At 41.5% G+C, this 21741-nt stretch overlaps 4 protein-coding genes across 5 annotated transcripts in view; 2 read left to right on the forward strand and 2 right to left on the reverse strand.

Annotated features, from left to right (window-relative positions):
• The first annotated feature begins 592 nt into the window (after positions 1-592).
• Positions 593-3298, forward strand: LOC108061472 (zinc finger protein 2). Its single transcript, XM_017147700.3, has 2 exons — positions 593-1098; positions 2421-3298. Exons 1-2 carry the CDS (start codon positions 675-677, stop codon positions 3236-3238), a joined length of 1242 nt encoding a protein of 413 aa, XP_017003189.3. The 5' UTR covers positions 593-674; the 3' UTR covers positions 3239-3298.
• A 2965-nt stretch (positions 3299-6263) lies between these two features.
• LOC108061496 (inner centromere protein) lies at positions 6264-8681 on the reverse strand. Its single transcript, XM_017147727.3, has 2 exons — positions 7964-8681; positions 6264-7347 (listed from the first exon to the last, which is right to left on the reverse strand). The coding sequence occupies exons 1-2, from the start codon at positions 8480-8482 to the stop codon at positions 6334-6336; spliced, it is 1533 nt and encodes a 510-aa protein (XP_017003216.2). The 5' UTR covers positions 8483-8681; the 3' UTR covers positions 6264-6333.
• A 417-nt stretch (positions 8682-9098) lies between these two features.
• Positions 9099-13938, reverse strand: Ttc7 (tetratricopeptide repeat domain 7). Its single transcript, XM_017147885.3, has 9 exons — positions 13625-13938; positions 13282-13567; positions 12623-12734; positions 11625-12561; positions 11019-11567; positions 10212-10339; positions 10027-10140; positions 9758-9954; positions 9099-9696 (listed from the first exon to the last, which is right to left on the reverse strand). Exons 1-9 carry the CDS (start codon positions 13749-13751, stop codon positions 9564-9566), a joined length of 2583 nt encoding a protein of 860 aa, XP_017003374.2. The 5' UTR covers positions 13752-13938; the 3' UTR covers positions 9099-9563.
• Positions 13939-14289: 351 nt separating this feature from the next.
• The window catches only part of bin3 (bicoid-interacting protein 3), a 40488-nt gene continuing 33036 nt past the window's right edge, over positions 14290-21741 (forward strand). Inside the window, exon 1 of one of the 2 annotated variants that reach the window (XM_070214117.1) lies at positions 14290-14480. The gene's annotated coding sequence lies outside the window, so the exon portion shown is untranslated. Of the gene's footprint in view, positions 14481-21029; positions 21250-21741 lie in introns of those variants that run through there. The other variant, XM_017147808.3, reaches the window with a different exon arrangement.

A 21741-nucleotide genomic window follows, 5' to 3' on the forward strand; every position in this document is an offset into this window, starting at 1 on the left:
TTAACGATGAGGGCACGGCGGAGATTGGAGGTGGGCGGATGGGTGGGGGTCGCCGGGATGTGGACCACCCAAAATAACGACGAGATAATAAGGCCTTATCGCGGTTCAGGGACAGTCGGCGGATGTCCACCGGGGTAATCAATTAGCCGGCACGAACTGAAAATTAGCAAACGTTGACGCTGACCGTCGATAGTAGCCCTACCCCCACCCCACCCAAACCCCCACACCCTCCTGCTCAGATAGATGCTCTCCTGTTGTCTCTGTGCGCCCCCACCCCTCTAGCCAAATCGACGCCACCGCTGCCGCTGACTTATCGCCCAAGCCAAGGGCTATCGGTGCGCCCCCGGTCGCCTTTCCTGATAGCCATCGCTGGGCAACGCTACACTGCGGATTGGAATGGATCGGATGCGAACCGCACCCTCAGAAGTCCAGCGAACGGCGATCCGAGCAGACGCACCAAGTATTAAGCCTGGGATCGAACCGCAAACTGATCCGATTTCGAATATATATTCTAAAATGAAAACCTAGGTGGATAAAAACAAAAACTCTAGGAAAAAACATAACTATAATGATAGTGTAAACATTTAAATTAATTTGGAAAACCGTGAGTGTAATTTAAAAAACCCAAAAAAAAAACCCGTTACCGGTTCGTAACCGTTTGGCAACCAAGTATTATGTTTTCGCTGCTGCTGCACCACCCGCTCGTCTGCCGCTGCTGTCTGCTGGAGCAGCCGCCACTGTACCACAGCCTCCATGACGCCTCCAGCCGCCTGGCCGCGGAGCTCAAGGCCCTGGCCCCCGCCCTGCTCCTGGATCCCGGCGACAATCTCACCGACGTGATCTGCGATCTCTGCCTGCGCCGCCTGCACGACGCCCGCGACTTCCAGCGGCGATGCGAGCACTCAGAGCAGGTGCTCCGCTCGAGACACGAGCAGTGGAAGCACACGGTAGCCGTGGGCGATGCCTTGGCTCTGGACGATGTACTTGAGTGCCTGGAGCGGGAGGTGGGCAGCCTGGAGGCACCGGTGGCCACCATGCAGCAGGTGCCCAGCAAGCCGGTGGCCTATGTGACGCCTCTAATGGAGACCGTGGATTTTGGTAAGTTATGAGTCGGAATCTGTCAAAAAAAATCCTTAAAACCAAGAATTATTTCATAAAATTGTTTATTTTCATTGTATGATTATTAAAAAGTTTTTAATAAAAACAAACATTTCAGTTATGTCGATTTAATCTCAAAGTCGTTCAAGGCCAGCCAAATTTAGATGTTATCATTCGCGGTGCTACAGAAATAACTTTAATACGGATTTTGAAGAAATTTTCTACACTAAAAAAAAAGCAGTAAAATCAAAGATTTAGTATTTTTCGCTATGTTTTTTTAAAAATAATAATATTAAATTTAGCAATTATAGCTTTAATTTAAAATGATAAACTATGATTTTAATATTAAAGTACTTTTTTAATGACGTTAAGTGTTTTAAATTTATGTGACTTACATTGTTTCTTGTATATTCTACCTTTACTGAAGATCATAATTATATTACGTAATACAACTAAAAAAAATGTGCCAGAAATTAACAAATAATTAAAAATCTGTTAGTACACACATATTTATACCCGTTACTCGTAGAGTAAAAGGGTATACTAGATTCGTGCAAAAGTATGTAACAGCTAGAAGGAAGCGTTTCCGACCCCATAATCTAGCCATGTCCGTCTGTCCGTCTGTCTGTCTGTCTGTCTGTCCGTCTGTATGAACGCTGAGATCTCAGAAACTACAAAAGCTAGAAGGTTGAGATTTCCCACACATATTCTTTGGCTTCCTACGCAGCGCAAGTTTATTTTAGCCGAGCGCCACGCCCCCTCTAACGCCCACAATCGCCCACTAACGATTTTAAAATGGGTCCTGCGCCCACATCTTTAAAGATTTCCGAGAAGTATAAATGCAATTTTGTTGTGTATATTTATACCTATCGAAATGTAGAAGACATTTTTCAAATCGGACCATTCATTAAAAAGTTATACGCAATCAAAAATTATATATCTATCTCCCTCGCACTCCCTTTAGCTGAGTTACGATTATTAGTCGGGACACCAACCCGACACAGCGTTCGCACTCCCTTTAGCTGAGTGACGGGTATTAGATAGTCGGGACAACAACCCGACTATAGCGTTCTCTCTTGTTTCTATATTATTTGAATGCCTGTCGCCTTATCTTTCTTTTTCGCTAGTATTGACTTCAAGTATTGACTTCAGAACTTCAGAACGAAGTGGAAAGTTTTCTTAAGCTACCCTTATACAAATAGAAACTATTTGTTGTTATGAATGTTTTTATTTAATTTTATATCAGTCCTATCATAGTATCTTGAATAAGAAATATTATATCTATTCCAAAAAAGCTAATACTTCTTGTTTTATGACCACAGAAAACTTGGACTTCCAGGAGAGCTCGCCCAGTGAGTACGGGGCTCCCACGTACTGGGAGTCAACTGGGGATTCGGGCAGCCTGAACACGCCGCTTCACCAGCCGGAGACGCCGGAGCCCTCCGCAGTGGAGCTGCCCACGCCACCGGAATCCCCAGAGTCGGAATCCAGCCCAAAACCCACGGGAAAGCCCAAGAGACGGAGGACCAAGCCAAAACCGAAGGAGGAACGGGCAGCTGGTTCGCCGCGATCCTTGCATCCGTGCGGCGAGTGCGAGAAGAAGTTCACCCGCAACTTCCAGCTGAAGCTGCACATGATCGCCGTTCATGGAATGGGCGAGTTGCGGTACCAGTGCGATGAGTGCGGCAAGAGCTTCGCCTCGCGGCACAGCCTGCGATACCACGTGAAATCGGTGCACTCGACAGAGCGTCCTTTCGCCTGCCAGCACTGCGATCGTCGCTTCATCCTGCGCACCCAGCTGCTCTCCCACCTGCGCACCCACACCGGCGAGGCCAAGCCGCGGATCTTCGAGTGCCAGCGCTGCTCGAAGACCTGGCCCACCAAGTCCGACCTGCGCACCCACATGCGATCGCACAACCCCAACATGGAGCGGCCCTTCAAGTGCGACCGCTGCTCGAAGGCCTTCTTCACCCGGGGCCACCTCAACTCCCACCTGCTGGTGCACACCGGCGAGAAGCCCTTCGTCTGCGAGTACTGCGACAAGTGCTATCAGAGCGTCGGCAACCTGAACAACCATATGGTGCGCCTGCACGCCGATATCATCGAGGCCCAGCTGGAGGCGGAGCCCATCGAGAGCTGAGGACCAAGTAGGCCGGCGGGTCCTCGAGAGGCTGAATCAAGTATTAGGGGCGTTAAAAAAGGCAATTTCGCCACTTAAAAGTGGAAACTCTGCTCAGAAATATATTAAAAACAATAATAATTGATCTTAAAATAATAAGTTTCGAATAGTTATTTAAAATCCAAATTATTGACATGTTAATCTTATTTTTAATCAAAATCATTTTTATTATGTCAACAAAATTATTTTTAATTATAAGAAAAATATTTATGTTAAAGGCCCTAAAGTTCAGTTTCCCGATTAAGCGGTACCCATTACTAGAGCATGCAAATTAATTGATTGAAAAATTCGAAACATAGAATGTTCTCCTGAAATCATAATCATATCTACCATGTCAATAAATAATTTCTAATTATAGCAAAAGTTTGTTTGTAAAATAATTCTGTAGTTTGGTTTCCTGACTATCAGATACGTGTTATTAGGACTTGAATACATTGATAAAAATTATGATTTTTTCGATTGATTAAAAAAAGATTGCCAATAACGTTTAATTTAAGAAAGAATGCCTGAAAATTGAACAATTTCATAAAACTTTTTATATTTGATCTTCTTTGAAGGTATTGTTAGGCATCCTTGTTTGTGGAAATAAAAGAACCGCGAATTCTAAAAATGTATATATAGGGATTTTGTATTTTATTTAAACAACCTACATTTTTTGATATCATCAGGGCTTGCAATATTGCGCAATCGTTGATTTGCGAACATTTCTAAGGCCCAGTCGCCTTATCTCCCGTCTCAATGTCGCTCGCCGCAAACGTTTGATTGCCAAACGCAGCTGCGAGGTGAAAGTGGCAAGACTACTAATAAAAAACTCCAAAGCAAAGGTGAAAAAAACACAAAATAAACTAAAAATTTAAAATAGAAATCGTGCAAAAATGTGGAATCGAAATAAAAACAAAGTTTAAAATAAGCGGTGACAAGACAAACATCAAGCAGAATATTTTCAAAGCATCTAAGAAGCCTACACTAGGGGATTATCCAAATATAAGCATTAATATAAAATGCAATGCATCATATGAGTATTTCAAAAGACAGAAAGCGCTTGTAATAATTACTAAGGAAACGCATTAAAACCATTTATCATTTGTCACTGTATTTTATTTATCTACTTACAATTATAATTTATTTTTAATAATTTGTATCCTCAAAATTTGTTCGTTCTTTTAGGATCTACATCCAAGTTCATCCCTGAGTACATTTCAGGGTCTTATGAAACAAAATTCAGGGCTTATCGCCAAAAGTCTCGGTCTATTTGCACGAGTGCTTTAATATGTACAATGTACATATGTGTACTACCTATTCGGTACAAAAATAAAATGTGTACACAAATCGTAAATTAGCAAGAAGAAGCGATTGACAGAGGGGCCAACAAAGGGTCGGATCCATAGCAAGATTGTAAAAAAAAGCGCAAGTAAAAATTTCCAGTATATTATCATTGAGAACAGACATTCACGTAGTCACGAAGATCGCTGAGAGTGCTCACATCTATCAAAAAGAGGCTATTATATTTTTTAGAATTTAGAAAATTATTCGTTAAAAAAATAGGTGGGAAAAATGATTTATCATATTAGAGTTGCAGATTTTACCTTCATAATTTTTTATTTTCGTACTAGTAAAAATAAATAATAACTGTATTTTAGAAAACAAATGAACAATTTAGAACAATGATCGCATAGATTTTTAAGACACTATATTCATCGATTTAAATTTAAATTCTTTATATTGTGAATATAAAATATTTGCTATTCTAAAGAGCTTGCTTCAAAACTATTGCTAGAAAACTATGCCTAAGCTAAGATTAAGATGAAATTTGCTAAAGTATTATCAGTGCCAGACATTAAAGCAAATTCCGAATGTCTACATCATCCATATCTTCCAGCACAAGTGCTAACCCGACCATAAACCAAAAAAAACCCTATTAATATTTAAACTAGACTTGTGCACGACATTTTTTTCAATTACAAAACCACCATAAACAATTATGCACTTGAGCTGCTGAATCCGAGAGAGCAGTTAAAGTGTTAATCTAATTAACTTTGATAGCGACAGAAAGCTTGAACTGAGGAAGTGACCGCTGGCCTAGGTCGACGATGAATCAGACGTTATGTGGTGTGTGATAACCTTGCCTCAGGTTGAGATGGGATGCATGTGCATCTCCTGGTTACTGTTACTCACATTTAATATTTGCACATCCGGAACGTGATCGGTTGGGAATGGGAAACTAAGAGGAGTCTTTGCTCTCCGGCCACTGACCCATCAAGGCTTTTGACTCAGGGCCTCACTAAGGTACGTACTACCTACGTGCTCCGGGGTTCCTGCAGGTCCAGGGTGGGGTTCACTGTCGTCTCCATAAACCAAGATTTGTTCTACCTCGATTTCTCCACCCGCCTCCCTATCGATTTTAGGTCCTTGTTATCACCGTTCATTGGGCTGAGGGGCGATCAATGAACGGTTCGCTTATTGTTTGCCGGATCTTTGTACTCCAAGTGGTTTGGTTCTCATTTCAATTATGTATACGTAAATCGGGGTCAACGGATGACTGGAGCGACAACCAAGGCACGTGACCCATGCGTTGGAAAAGAAATGTACATTAGTATATTTTATTGAAACAGAACAGGAAATTTTAGAAAATGTATTTATTTTCTCGAATGTATGAATAATGATAACATTGTGTTGCAAAATGTAAGTTTTATTTATTTACCTCAATGGCAGCTAGAAAATCGTTATCCCTTTGTATCACATATTTAAAATTAATTCTGAGAAAAAAAATACCCTTTTTGTAAATTATTTTATAGGCTAACGAATTCCTGGTTTGTTGGGCAGTCAAAACATTTAAAAAGCTGAAGTCTCTAACTTTCAAACGAGAAACTCAAAATGAGTGTAGGATTTTTTTTAACGGAGCTATAGACGAAAGAGTTCGAACTTCGAACTAATCCCTAGACAGAAAATACAATAAACTAAAGACTCAAATCTCAATGCACTTTATTTACATAAATCCAACAACAATTTAGCATATATGTACATAACACCCTTCGTTAATTTCCCACCCAAACAGGTCATTGCCTCGAAGATTGTTCGAAGAGCAGGCGTCCCAGCTGCACCTGTTGCTGGGCGTACGAGTTGAGGGTTGGGGCATCCTGCCCCACGGAGCCACCAGTAGCTCCTTCGGGAGTGACCGACTGGCGGACCAGCTCCCTTAGACTGGCCGAGATCTTGGCGGTACGGAAGCGGTCATCCTGCCGTCGTTGGCGACACTCAACAAAGCGCTGCGACTGATGCCGCTTGCGCTCGATATCCTCGCGCAGCTGATCCCGACGCATTCGCTCCTCCTGCTGTCGCTCCCGCCAATGCTCCTCGTGGTGGGCCTGCTCCACATAGTTGTCGTGCTGCATTCGCTTAAGATAAGCCTCCAGGAGTTGGCTCCGCAACTCGTCCGCCCGACGCAGCCGTTGGGTGAGCCGCATGCAGATGTCGCGCTTGCGCAGCGTTTCGTCCAAATGCTGCTCCTCCTGCTGCACCGTGACGGCCTCACTGCGTCGCAGCTCCTCGCAGCGTCGCTGGCAGAAATTCAGATCTCTTTCCAGCCGCCTGGCCTCCAGCCGCTTCTTGGCCGCCGCATCCTTGGCGTCCAGAGCTCCACGCAATCGCTTTAGCTCCGCCAGATCCCTTTCGGCCAAGGCCTGCAGTCGCGCCTTGGTCACCAGGTAGTCCTGGAACTGTTTGTCGTGCACGGCCTGCTTGTAGGCCTCCAGCTGCTCCACGCGGAGAAGCTGCCGCTCCAGTCGTTCGTTCTCCCAGAACTTGCGCGCTAACCAGGCCGTCTCCTTGTCGGCGGCCTGCTGACTGCGCTTTCCCGCCATGCGGTTCAGGATCTTCTGGTCGTGGCTGGGCACCTGCTGGAAGGCGGCCCGCACCGTGGGCGCCAAGCACAAGTTGGCCATCGATGTGCACAGCGAGGTCTTCTTGGCCTGCGTTTGGCCTGCCACCAAAGCCACATTGTCCTGCGATTTGGACTTGGCCCGTCCGATGATGGACAGAGCGGGGGCGTCGTTCAGGGGACTCAGAAAATGCTGGGGATCATTTATAAAAATTGAATAAATAAATTAATAATTCAATGTAAAATGTATACCTCGGATTTTGCATATTTTTATAGGATAAGGATAGATCAATTCCAAAAACACCAAAGTTCGTTTCAATAAAAATATAGTTTAAAATTAATAACATATTTTATTTTTTTTGCATATTTGCAAATAATGCAAAACATATGCAAATATGCAAAATATAAAATAAACTCAACTATTCAAGATTGACCATTTCATAGCCAACATAATTTACCCGAAAAAGATTGTTTGTTCCTTTTCGTCATTTCTGAGATATCTAATTTTTTCCCAAATTTAAGGGAACCCTTTTTATATTTCCAAGGAGTAGGCGTGAAGGGGGCAAAAATAGTAAAAGGGGCAGAATAGTTTTTGGCCCTATCGGCCAAACTGTTTTTTTAAATTGCTCGCCGTGTTTACTGAAGGTTCCTTAGAATACCAGAGGCCTGCATTTGTTTTGCATATATTTTGCATATTTCCGATATGCATCCGAATTTATTATATTCGAAAAATATGACACCTACCTAAAAATTTTGGTAAAAATGGACAACTATGCAAAATCCGAGGTCTAGTAATATGTAATACTTACTTGCAGCATCTTGCAATCCCTTTGAGCACCGCGTCGTCGACGATCCTGAGGAGTGGGCTCGACTTTCTGCTGCGAAGGCTTTTCGCGGGAATCACTCCTGCGTTGGCTACCTGCGCTCTTGGACCGCCGACTCCGGCCAGATTCTGTATGCACAGATCCAAGTCGACTGTGCGGGGACTTCCCCCTCTCCGTTGGCGATCTGGAAGCACTCCGGTGACCCTGGCTACTGGCGCTCCTTCCTTTGCTCTTGGCACTCTCCCTTCGCTGCAGTTGCTCCAAGGCCTGAATATCCTTGTCCAGTTGCACTAGTTCCTTCAGGCTCTTCTGCCGCTGAATGCCACGCCCACTCACCGAACCGCTGCTGTGGGAGCTGTAGCAATCGCAGTGGCAAATCTCGCAGCAGCTGTCCGCCAAATCCAGATCCTCGAGCAGTTGCAGGTGCTCTGCCTCCGACTGTCCTTTGGCTTTGCTCCTGGCCCGCAGTTCGCTGCGTCCGCGGCGCTTTCGTTTGGGAGTCATTATGTTCAGGCGGAACTAATGACCCATCAAGATTAGTGGACGCAATCCAACGGGGTCAAACTCTAAACTGGCGCACCAAATAGATGTCCCGGGATTCCTTTTCTATGCCTGGCGTAATCAACCCAAATTCCAATGCCTGTCCTGCAGCGACATTTCCGACTGGCTTGTTTATTTTTCCATTGATTGGTCATATGCTCGTTGTCCTGGGCAACGGCACAATCCCATAGAGCCTAAACGGGCAAAAGCAACCCCAACTTGAAATAAACTCCTTGGCAGTTATAGAGGTCTGTTTTTGGCCTTTAGCCCAGAATGCGGAAATTATCGGCGTCAATTAGCTAATGCCGAAAGTAAAAGGCCTTCAGAAAGTGGCATGCAGTCGAATAAATAACAAAACAAGGACACGAAAGTATTAGAAAGGGGAAGACTGCATTGAAGACAGGGTAACGTTCTCTTAATTTTTAAATCATTTTTAAATTCGAATTTTTTTTAAATAAAAATCGGAAAAAAACTTGAAAAAAATTGGAATTTTAAATTCGAAATAAACAAACAAGCAATTACTTACATATATTTAGAGAAACCCCCAGGATGAATTTACACAAAATATATTAGGGCTGAATGTAATCTAGTTTATATATATATTTATCATTAAATAAATTCACGAGGAAGTATACATAATATATCTATGTCTGTTTATAGGTATCAATTAAATATTTATGCAATAATTAACATTTCATGGATTAATTAAATAAATTAATTGCACTAAACTCCAACCTAAAAAACTTTATGTTAAAAGAAGAGGAAAGAAATACATTTTTTTAATTTAGGTCGGTAAGATTTTCAAAGGTTTTTTACACATCAACTTCAACAATTCTAGCTAATAATTTACAAGCACAAACAATATTTAGATCCTTGTTGCTGTAATACTGCGACACAACATTTCATAATAACCAAGGTATTAATTACACTTTTTACTTTTGAAGGTTTAAGTATAGTATATATAGTAAGTAATATTGCTGTTCACTTTGAGGTTAGTAAAGGTTGAATCTGATACAAAGGAATCAAAAGGGGACGAAAAAAGTTCCTATTCAAAGACCAACGGTATTGAAGTAAAAGGTAGCACAGGACACGAAGGCTCTAGCTGCAGCGATGTGGCGAAGCAGTCGGCGGAGACATTGAAATCGCCCAGGATCTCCATTACCTTGCCCAAAGCGAACCTGTTGAATTCAACACAATCAGTCGAGGTTTTTGAGCGAAGTAAAACTACTTTGAACTTACCAAATCTTGGGACAGCTTGGATCCAGCTTAGCCGCATCCTTTAGCATCTTCTCGGCCAGCCTGGGCTCGCCTAGTATTAAATGTGCCTCTCCCAGAGCGCGCAAAGCTTCGGTATGATTGGGGTTAGCGGCAACAGCATTAAGGAAACATTGCTTGGCGTCAAACCATTGCTCCAAATAGACATGCACTTGCCCGCGCTAGAAGACACAATGGAATTGAATTTAAGTTAGGAAGGAAGATTTCTAATGTAGCATCCTAGAACAACGTACCATAAACATGATTTGATGCGAAAGCGGGTATATCTGGGAAGCTTCGTGTATGCAGTTAAGTGCCTCGTTGGGCTGATCTATGCGTAGATAGACATCAGCCAGTAACAGCCAGATCTAAAGCGAATAAAAAACATCAAATTAGTCTACGTAATGGGAAAGAAATTAACATCTATCTAATTACGCACCTCAATCTGCAGCATCCAGGGTCGTCGAGGTCCAGGACGCTGGGTAAACGAACTAAGTGAGCTGGCCGCTTCACTGAGAGCCTGTTCCACGCGAGAGACTGCAGCCAGGGAAGCAGCATACACGGAATCTTCAAAGAGCAAATTTGAATGTTAATGAAATTGCCAAAAGATAAAATATATAAAACCAACAATAAACGGAACGAGGATATATATAGGAGAGTAAGGATAGACAACATTTCAACGTAATACAAGAAAGCATTGCTAAAAGGGCCAACAAGAAAATGTTTTAAACATTTATTTAGGGAACTAAAAAAAAGGAAAGCGATGCATTTTTAAAAATGAATTTAGTCAATTGAACAACAAGAAGTTGCATGCAAAATATCTTCTAGCAAAATTGCAACAAAAATTCTGTTGAATTTAGATTTTGTCTTGCAATTTCAGTCAAAATGTGGTATGTAATTTGTAACTTGATCTTGATTAGGTATATAATAATACAAAACAAAGAGGGAGCCAGTTTGGAATTAGCAAACTACGGAACCAGAAAAATTAAAGGAAGCGAATTCGAGTGTTAGCCATGTTCGATCCACATGCATTGGCGATCGAGACTTGGCTAAACCGGAAGTTTACTTAGCAAACTTACAATTGTTTATGCGAGTTTGTTTGTTATGTACAAAACATACATTCCGCAGAAGTTGGGATACATATATATATGTATATACAAGAGTATATATACACAGAACATTCACATTATTAGCGAGAGAGATAAGTGTAAGTTAGATGCGTGTGCTGCAGCCATCGAGCACTTACTTGAATCCTTGTCGGACATCTGTGAGGAATGTGCCAGGTGAACGCCACTCTTGGTATCCGAGTGTTTCTCCTCCTCCCCCGCCAGCTGCGCCTCGTAGACGTCCCGCCACACGGCCAGCATGTGCTGCACAGTTCCGAGCGCCGTCTCTGCATCCTCCAAATGCAGCTGCAAATGTGCCTTAACGTGTAAGAGCTGTAGGTTGTCGGGAAACTCGTGCAGGGCATCTTCCACCACACCCAGTGCCTCCCGCGGACGCCGCGAAGACGTGAGCAGCAGTGCAAAGAGGTGCAGACAAGGAGCGTGCTCCATGCGCAGCGCCAGTGCGAAACGGATGTGAGCCAGAGCCTCTGGCAGCTGTCCCAGAAGTGCGTACTGCAACGATAGGTAATACTCGGCCAGGTGGTCGTTCCCGTCCAGCTGCACAGCCCGCTCCAGGGCGTCCAGAGCCAGTTTGTGGCACGCATCTCGCTCGCTTTTTAGGTTCGACTGGATGGCGAGCTGCTGGTGCCCAATGCCGACAAAGAGCTGACTGCGAGATGGCCGTAGACCTGGATAATTAAATGATTGTTAGAATTATCTTGTTAATATAATTATTTAAAGCTTACCCTTAACTTCACGCTTGAGCGCCTGCTGAGCGTAGTCTAGTCCCTGTTTAACCGTCTCCAGACTCTCGTAGCAGAGGCGCGAGGCCAGGAGGCAAGGCACCGGATCGCTAGGCGTCAACTTCATTGACTCTTGCAGGACTCGGAGAGCGTGTGAGTGCTTCTCGGCTGCCATCAAACTCAGACCGTACTGACGCCAAACGTGTTGTTCACCGAAGCTGAACTTTAGCGCCTTTTCGAAGGACTCGTTCAGCAACTGAACGAGGCCCCAGCGCACAGTGGCCAAGGTCAGGAGATCATAGACAGCCGTCACGTTGCCCATGGCATGCTGACGAGCCTGCTTAAACTCAGGACTCTGCGACAAAACAGTATCCCTCACTGCCAGCGCCTCGGCGATGAGTAGAAGCAATATCACCTCCTCCTGCTGGTTACGTGGGTTAAACTGCTGGCGGGCTGCGTACTTTCTGGGCTTCCACAGCTTCTTGGAGGATCCGCCACGCAAGGTGCCACCGCCCGACTTTCCGGTGAAGGGAGGGGCATAAATCGTGCCGGAAACACCTCTCAAAAGCACCTCAGCTAGCTGGCGGGCCAGCGTGAGACGCAGCGATTGAGTGGCCCGCGTCTCAATGGCATTCAGCATGATCCGGTACCGCTCGACGGCCTCCTGAAGCTTCTCCGTCTTGATAAGCACTATGGGCGCCCGCTGCAGGGCGGTCTCCAGAATGGCGCCCATCCTGCGGTTCACCTCCAGACCGGTGGGCCCACTAGCCGGTATGGTACTGCTAATGGCAAAGCTGCTGCTCGATGGCTGCACGCTAGCGTTCACATTGAGTGTGGAACCAGCAGTGGAGTTGTTCGACGAACTGCTGCTGCCACTCACGATGTCGTACTCCTGCAGGTAAAGCAGCCCCAGATCGGTGGCGCGCTCAAAGCAGCTTATCTAGGTGGTTCAAAACGAAGGAGTTAAAGTGAGGTCTTAAGGAGAAAGGCGATAGCCCTACCATCTCTGTTTCTTTCTCGGCCTTCTTGAACTTGGACGTCGGCTTCGAGGTCTGCTGCTCCAGGCACAATCCCTTGATGGCATACGACTCGGCCAGGATCTTGAGACTGCGACTGTGAAGTAATTAGATTGATTGATTTGTACTAGAGCCCTGCGGGAATCATTCAATTTTTGTTTTATCATAGTATGCCACAAAATTTCTGATTTTTTAAGTTCAATTCTATGTGAAATAAATGTAATGTTTTTCTAATTCATTTCGAATAGAATGAATGAAGAATTTTTATGAATTTTTTGATTTTGTTCGATTTTTTTGTGCTTTCTTTTAAGAACAAAAAGTAGAACATTTTTAACAAATCAATGATAACTGCTTAGTAAATAAAATTCAGGCAGATTTAATCACAAAATTATGGCCCTTTCTTCTTCAAAAGAAATTGTCGTTTGAATTATTTTGGAATTCATGCCGTTCATTCATTCAATTTATATTATATAAAATTCAAATTCATTCAATTCTATTAAACTCAGAATTCAAATTCATTCATTCATATAAAACAAGAAATTCAAAATAATTTATTGAATCCATTCATGCAGGGCTCTAATTTGTACAGGTTGCTATCTAAAAATGTAAAGATATTAAAATATTTAACGTTGTCCCCAACTTACAGGGTCAGTTCTTTCTCGGCGAGTGTGTTCAGCTCCGCCTTGACGAAATTGTCCAGGCTCTGCTCGTACTCGCCGCAGGCGAAGCACAGCTTGGCCAGCAGCAGGTAGGCGTCCAGGGCAATGCCAGCCTTGTGTCCGCTCTCGCCCAGGGCCAAGTGGAGGAACCGACGGGCCTCGACCAAGCCGGACTTGGCACGCCCGAAGTTGGAGTCGGCGGGAGCGAGGGCGTTGTCCTCCAGGTAGCTCTCCAGCCGAGCCTCACCCACCAGGAAGTTGGCTAGGCACTCTGATCGGGGGAATGGTGATGTAGTATTGGTATATATTTTTTACCTTGTGTGTTTACCATTGTGCGGCGACCCGGTCTTCAGTTCGTCGGTCAGCTCGATGACCCGCTGCCACTTGCCTTCGCTGCGGCAGCTCTCGATCAGGGCCTCAACTTTGGTGGTGTTACGCATGTTTCTATTGGCCATAGGTAAGCCGCAGGGGTAAGATCGGGTAACTTTGTGCCTTCAGTTCGGTGGAGTGTGTTCACTGTTCACACTGCCTGCTCCTCTGCGCTTACAGCACTCTCCTTGAACGCTAATCAAATTATTTCACAAACATTCGAGTTTTCCTTGTTTTTTTTCGCTCTTCCTCTTCTTTCCATATGGTAGTGGCTGCTATCGACAGGCTCTGTTATCGATAGTTATGTTAACAGCGTGCTGTTATGGGCTTTGTGAACCAGTGTTAGCGGGACAGCTATTTTATAGCAATCCTGTTAAGTATTTTTAAAAATAAATACAAAATTATTTATAATTAACCTTACTTAAGACACAGTGAGAAACAAAAAAAAGTGTTCTTATTCTGGAGGTGAAACAGAAATCTATTCAGTTGAAATTCTTGCGAGTATCAATACAAATAAACATATTAAAATAACTTTCAACGTTACTTTCGGATAAATTCAGCTATTTTACTTTTCAAAAGTTGGCAACACTAGTACGGACTGTTAACGAGACTGCAAAAAGCATTTATTCGGAAAATGTTCGCTTGGACTCACGCGTTTCTCGTTGGGTCTCTCTAAAATAAATATTTTTGCGGCCATTTGCGAAAAACTATTTAAAATCGTGATTAATTAAAGAATAGTGACTTGTGCCATCGAAAAGAAACTTGAATAAATTGCTGGCAATCGTTGGTGAAACAAAGATTACGAACATAAAGCGGTACGTTATTCCGGGTTTAATATGTATGTATGTCTCATTTTTGTATTAATTTGGCTGAAAGCACCGCACGTGTGTGACTGTGAATGTGTGCGACGGACGCTCAGCTGTTTTTGAGATTGCTGTCGTTGTTGTTTTCGGGCAATCAGTTTGAAAGGGACAGAGATAACAACGGTTTAAAATTGAATAAAAGTAAGAGTGAGAGTTCAGGGTGTGTGTGTGTGATTATTGCTTAGTGCATTTCCAATTGGAAAATTGAAATGTTAAGCTAGCTAAGCATTTATGTTTATTCACCTCCCTTTTTAAGTTTAATTCCCCTTTGGTTGCCAATTTCACGCGTCATTTGGGCGATCAAATTTGTTTGCCCTGCCCGCCCCCAAAAACGACCGCCCTCCCGCCAACCAGTCATCGATAACTTTTATCGCGTGCTCGTCAGATGTCAAAGTTAATTGCCAGGCTTCTATGTTTTTTTTTTGTTTCTGCTAGCCTTTATTTATTTGTTGCTTGTCAAAACTCTGCGAAATGGGCGTCCCATTAGCGATTCATGGCGTGTACAAACAATAAAATCACAAATTATTACGTAAAGCAAACATTTAGATGCACATTAAAAAAGGCGCAAGAGTCATCAAAGATGCCTGGATTCTGGCCCCTCATATTTCAATTACCGTTCAAAGCTCTTTTCGCATAGCGAATTTCTAGTAGACTATACCCCCCAACCACCTCCTCACCCGATCTTTCTGAAAATGGAGCAGCGGAGGAATTCTTTTAAACGCACCAGCGACGCGCCAAATTAAAAGCCAAGGCGAATCAAAACAAAACCCGAGAGGGTGCCCGATAGGCAAAAGGGAGGGGGTGGGTGGTACGTGGGAGGCAGTGGATGACAATGGGTAGGGAGGGGGGAGGTAGGCCGCGCTGGGTAAGTGGGCTTGCAGTGCGACGTCGCGGTTCTGCCTGCTTATGACGTAATGACAATAATTACAAGGCAAGAGCTGGTGGCGAATAAGTGGAAAATGGGTAATGGAAGTGCGAGCAACATCGTACAGTGGGCTGTTTTCGAAAACAATCTGTAACTTGTTTATTTGTTCTCTGGGCAAATAAACTTTGCTGGGATATGATTGAGAAATTCGAGTTAAATTTGTATGGATTTTGAATTTAATTTGAAGCCCAATAGAACACTGTTTAAAATTTATTTCCTTAAATTTGAAATTGTTTCAACATTTTGAAACAACAAAATGGCTAAACTTCGTAATTTTTTTTACTTCTGGGGGCTTGCTAATTTGTTAAAATTGTTGTTGTTTCTTATTATATATTGATAGCAGGTTGAATTTCTTTAACATTTTTTTCCAAAATACAACTAATATAAAGAAGGAACGTAATGGTCGAGGGCCTCGACTATCTCATACCCTTTACGCTTTAACTAATGACGCTAGGGCCTCCTACCTCTACTGTTAGGTACGTCATTGCCCATTTAAGGGGTCATAAAACCTTCTTTCTAAATAACTTCTTAAATAATTGTCAGATTTTTGCGGCGAACTTTTTGATCACACGAAAAGCAATCAGGCCGACTGTTTAATGCGATTTCGCATGACCAGTAGGTGCCGGCTGGGTGGCAAAGTGTCTGGAAAAGGATGTATGGAAAGAATGGAGGGGAAATTTGATCGAGAAACGCCACACCGTCAAATGCAAAGAGGAAGTGGAGCACGGAAAGACTCTTGAATGTGTTCATACAAACACGTAAATTCAAAAATTTAATTGTTACAACTTTTGAAGCCTGAATGTATGAAAATAGGGAATTCCTAGAAATACAATAAACATCCGTTTTTCTATATCTCATGTAACAGAACTTTAAAATTAAAGTTCTATTGTAATGTTTATATTTTTAATGTAATGTTTATAAAGGGTTTCTGTTGTGACCACTTTTCCTATTTAATTTTTGTGGTTTGGACTGCTTTTGTCAGATTTTTGGCCATAAGCGAGTGCGAAGCATTAACAAGGCATACAAAAATGTTGTTGATTTCGGCATACACACTCAAAAAATAGACGCCTTCTAACATTTCTGTCAGCATCTCCCTTTGGCTACAGCCACCGGCCACCCACAATTTTTTATTGCCTCAACGTGGCTATCAATAAAGTTCGATTCTGTCGCTCCGTCTGTGTTTCAATATACGCGTTACTCGTAGATTTCGTAGGGTAAAAAAAGCGTTCCCGACTCAGTAAACATATTTTCATGGTCCGTGTTCTTATGTTCATAGGATCATAAGAAGATTTTATTTCAAAAAACCCACTTTCTTCGGATGACCTTAAAATTAAGAAATTTAAACTGAAAAGCGATGGCGCACACTTTGTTGGCAGACGTATTTATTAAAAACATACCAGGTATCTCATAGTCGGAGTACTCGTTCATGTCTAGTACGAAGTTGTATGTGGTATACGTGTGAGCGAGCCATTGTGCTGAAGCATAAAAAGCACACTACGGCATACTGTGGTCATAAATCAAGTAAAACTAAACAACGAAAAAAGATGAGCGAGACGAAATAAATTTATGCTTATCCACGGTTACTTTTTCGCTTTCTGCCAATATTTCTGATATCCAGACTAACACTTCTCTTATCATGAAAAAATTGCTGGCTCACCATATAAAAATTCAGAAATAGGGAGTAAGACAAAAGTTCACTTTGGTATTTACCTTAAATTTCAACATGGAATCTTTTTTGATTTTATTACGTAATATTTCGGACTGCACTTTTGATTTCTACTTCTTAACTGAAAATATGTACATTGTACAATGTACATATATCATATTCGAATTATTTTAGTTTGATTAAAGTATTTCAATTCATTTAAACAACACCAACATTTCTTGACATAATTCATGAAGACGCGGAAAGACAACAAAAACAAAAAGCAAAGCGAACGAAGAGAAATGGAACCAATGCGCGCATAAGTTGAGAAAAACAAAGAAAAGTAAAGCAACTGAGGAAAACCTGAATGAAAAGTTGTTTTCCTCTCGAGGTACACTCTTAAAAATAGCTATAGCCTTTAAATGGGAAAGCCTTTGAAGCTGAAAAAATATTCGTGTATAAACATTTTTTCTTCAATAATATTATTTCTTTCAAACTTTTTAAGGCAAACACGCATTCAAAAATATTTATATTATAAAAATATAAGCACCTTTTAACGAGGTAAAAAAATAGTGACGATCCACATACAAAAATTTTATATTAACTTTAGTGACGAAAAATGATTTCATATTTTAAAAAAATAATACGTTTCGTAAAATTAACTCATTTTTTAAATCGAGGAAAATAATTGTTAAAAGTACAATGGATTTTTTATACCAAAAAAAAACATATTAAAAATGTATAGTTAAAAGATTTATTATTTATCCTACTCCTTGTACCGCCTATATACCACAACAAATAAGTACAATTGTTTTCAATTGGCTGACATAATCTGTAACATTAATGTTATGGGATACTAATATGACCACTACCAATGTAAGCCCGGTATTATAATGGCTGTCTAATGACCGATTTCAATCCAACCCACAGGTAATTTCCAGCTCAGCCTTTGGATTAATTAATTACCTATTTTAACGAGCGATCAATATGCTAACTGCAAATACACAACCAGACAAACAAATATTTTACAGCTCAAATTTATCGGCTTAATTTCGATTTAAATTATTTGGCATGCCCCAGATTTACCGCTGCTTCTCTCCGATTGTTGGGAGAGTGAGAAAGGAAGAATGAGTGGGAGAGTTGGAGGAAAACCGCTTGCTCCATTGTTTGAGCTGTTCCTGCATTGCCATTGCAGTTGTTGTAGCTCTGCTTTTGTTGGAGGCCGGCAATCTTTTGTTAGCCTTTTGCACATTTTTAATACACTCTAGTGCATCTGTCAGCTCGAAAACTCATTAGTGAATCGCACTCGCTTAAATACCTACAAAGCTCTGACCTTGATGGGCACATCGAATGAAGCCAAAATTATATATATATTTATGTACATATCTATATACATTGTACAAATGAATAAAATATGGTATAAACTATTTTTTATTATTTATGATCATTGTACATCAATTTTTAAGCATAAAAAGCTAAGTATAAGTCATAATCCCGGGAGTCACAGAAATCTCTTCCATCTGAAGACGGTTGGCTTTGTGCATTGATGTACATACATAACTATAACGGATTTCGGTTGTAAATAATTTCGGTGACACACTCCGTATACAAGAATTTCATTTTAACGGTATATCCAAAGAAAATGTACTTCAACTAAATTTCTACATTGCATAAGTATGCACTAGGACATATAAATACATACATACAAAAATATGTATAAACAAAAAAAATTTTAAAAATATTTTTGGAACTCTCAGGGGGAACTCTAACCCCAAGAAATAATTGGCTGGAAATAGTATTATTTTGATTGTCAACGTTTTTATAGTTTCAATCCTACGCTAATTGCTGGTTGGTTGGTCACCAGGGACCTGTTTTCATGGCCGCCGCTGTGCCTATGTCAAATCAAGCATTTTCCTCCGAATACATACATACATATGTACTTTCTTCAACTCGCCGGTGGCAATTGGGACAGACCGCTCTATGATTCCATGTGTGCCTGTGCCGCTTATCACATTGTGGCGCTATTTATAGTTTCGCTTGCAATTTTTTCGCCCTGGCTCCCCTTCTCTTTTGTTAATATTTTTATCGATCATGATGCCCTCACTGGTTGACAAAGTTGCTTTAAGGACTGGAAAGCATCAGATCCGTTTTATGTTCGATATATGTATGGAGGTTACGAGAAAAAATAAAATAGTGTAACATTTTAAGACTAAAGCTCACATCGACGAAATTCGTGTGCCATCTGTGGAAATTACCGAGAGGCCAATGGGGGGGTTAACGTTTTCATCATGGCCTTGCCAGCCTCCTCAAATGAATTTCGATAACTGTTAGCCAGCCGTCCCCCAAAGAATAAGAAATTTAATCTTTAAAAGTATTCCCCAGCGGAAAGATACATACATACATATGTACCAATAAATAAGTAAATACATAAATACACGTTCTAATGTGTACGCCTTTCGAAAGGTAATAAGACGATCCCTAATTGGGTTAGTAAGCGCGTTATTCATTAGAGCTTGCTTTAAGCAGATAAAATAAGAAAGCACACAAGAAAGTTTTTGGCCATCAGCACTCCCACTCCCCTAATTAAAATTCACCAAAACATCCCCGGTAGATTTCAAATTCCTAAAATACTTGGAAATTAAATTATTTTATCCAAAAACGTGAAATTATTGTTTTATTCAGAGAGTTTTCATATGTATGTACATTGTTGCATTCAATTTTTATACATTTTTCAAGTTTCCAACACATTTACATTCGTAAGTAAATGCAACAGCAAAAACACAGCAGAAAATCGACAAGATGACAAGCGTCACTACTGCTGCACCGCTTTGGCACACAAATCTCAATTTAAAACAATCAAACGCAATGAAAATCATAAACCCCAAGAAAAAATCAAAAGACCTCTTCGGGCAAAAAAAAAATATAATCGCTGGAAAGCGACTTATGTATACCCTTTATTTCAAAGTTTTATAATATAAATGTAATTTTAAGTTAAATTAAAAAAGAGATACACTGTAAACTATGTTTATCGGGGATGACAAAAGTCTTTTCAAGCGAAATTTGTATTGATGTACGTAAGAATTGCTCCCGAATTCCGGTCGCAGCAATTTCCCCGACAATCACGAATTCAAATATACCCTACAAGCATAGAGCGCAAAAACGAAAAACAGTAAACAAACGAAATGTGCTCAGAGAGAACGACGCAGGCGAACAGCGATGGCGCAATACACACACCACGCACACACGTTCAAAAACTCCCTGTTTGTTCGCTGAGAGCTGGAGAGACAGTGAGTCAGTCGGTCAGGTCAGTGAGAGAGCCAGTAAGACAGACGTTCGAGAGCGACGAACCAATGGCAAAAGAACAGACCGACCCGTCGTTCCGTCAGCTCGCCGCACAGTGGTTCGAGGACTTTTATTTATAAATAGTTATTTTCTTATCTGTAATTGTCGGAAATGCGACTATCAAAAATATTAGAGTTTCTCGAGAAAGTGCTTTTAATGTTTCACAAACTGATATTTTATTAATTACTTTTTATTCTTGTTAAAATTGTGGGTCTTGTTTTAAGCAGTGTATCATTGCTCGTATTCAGCTAAGGGGCTCTCGACATAAATTACGTAATCACAATTTCGGTGATATTTAACCCCACCCTACGTAATCATTTCTTTATAAATAAATTGAGTAATCATTTATAGTTCAAGATGCCAAAATTATTTCACAGTGATAAAAAGAAGCGTAATAATACAACATGACACATGATATTTGCTGCTGGCATGTATCGATGGTTCAAAAATTTGTTTCTCAATCAGTTCTTCTTTTTACCAGTTTGTCATACTGTGCGCTGTTCCACCGGTGTTCCGCCGCTCTTCCACATCGTTCCACGCCAACCACGGCGCAACGCCTTGGCAGTGAAACGTTTCATTTCGGAAAAAAACGCGAACGAATTCGGACCGTGAGTGAGCGGAAGAGCAACAGAATAAATATCGCGACCCAGCACCAGCTGTCCGCAGCTGAATTGTGAAAAGGCCGACGGCAAAACAATAGAGCCACCAGATTAGTCGTGCGTAAACGAGTGACTAAAGCTGGAGGCAAATCTCAAATAAATAAATAAACATACAATTTCGCTGCGGCTAATTAAAAGTTTTCAAAATTTGTAAGTATTGCTGGAAAAAAACGAGATTGTTCCTCCCTTTTTCTCACCCCAGTGCAAGTGTCAAAATTGCAGTCTAGTGTGGGTACATATATATTTACACATGTGTATGTCGCTGTGTGAGTGCTTTTGTGTCTGTGCGCGAGTTTAAATAGCGCACAACAACAGAAAAAAAATTAAAGATATTTAGCGAACCGCCTCTTCTTCTTTTGATTCGCTTTTGCAACGAAACAACAACGTCGACATCGGCGACATTTGCACGCAGAGAGCAAACAGTGTGACGAGAGTGTTGAAAATTCTAGAAAATCCATGTGTCTTCCCATGTCCGCACGTTCCGCGAAAAGACGAACCACTGTGCGAGAAATAAAACTAAGTGGAATTGAAACGAGCGGCGAATGAACGGGGCAAAAAAGCAAAAGCAAAAACAACAAGAAAAGCAACCAAAATAAAAGGAAATCCTATAAATACCACAGCAAGAAATATTTATCAATAGCG

Source organism: Drosophila takahashii, chromosome 2R (assembly GCF_030179915.1).
Source record: "Drosophila takahashii strain IR98-3 E-12201 chromosome 2R, DtakHiC1v2, whole genome shotgun sequence".
In the NCBI taxonomy this organism is placed as follows: Eukaryota; Metazoa; Arthropoda; class Insecta; order Diptera; family Drosophilidae; genus Drosophila; species Drosophila takahashii.

Bases quoted from the DNA above. Each gene is read 5' to 3' on its own strand.
- Ttc7 (XM_017147885.3), bottom strand. From the start codon at position 13,751: ATGGCCAATAGAAACATGCGTAACACCACCAAAGTTGAGGCCCTGATC. The intron at 12,562-12,622 runs GTAGGGCTATCG...TGAACCACCTAG, and splicing joins CCGAGAAAGAAACAGAGATG to ATAAGCTGCTTTGAGCGCGC. The intron at 11,568-11,624 runs GTAAGCTTTAAA...TTAATTATCCAG, and splicing joins GCTCAAGCGTGAAGTTAAGG to GTCTACGGCCATCTCGCAGT.
- LOC108061496 (XM_017147727.3), bottom strand. From the start codon at position 8,482: ATGACTCCCAAACGAAAGCGCCGCGGACGCAGCGAACTGCGGGCCAGG. The intron at 7,348-7,963 runs GTAAGTATTACA...AATGATCCCCAG, and splicing joins GGGATTGCAAGATGCTGCAA to CATTTTCTGAGTCCCCTGAA.
- LOC108061472 (XM_017147700.3), top strand. From the start codon at position 675: ATGTTTTCGCTGCTGCTGCACCACCCGCTCGTCTGCCGCTGCTGTCTG. The intron at 1,099-2,420 runs GTAAGTTATGAG...TTATGACCACAG, and splicing joins AATGGAGACCGTGGATTTTG to AAAACTTGGACTTCCAGGAG.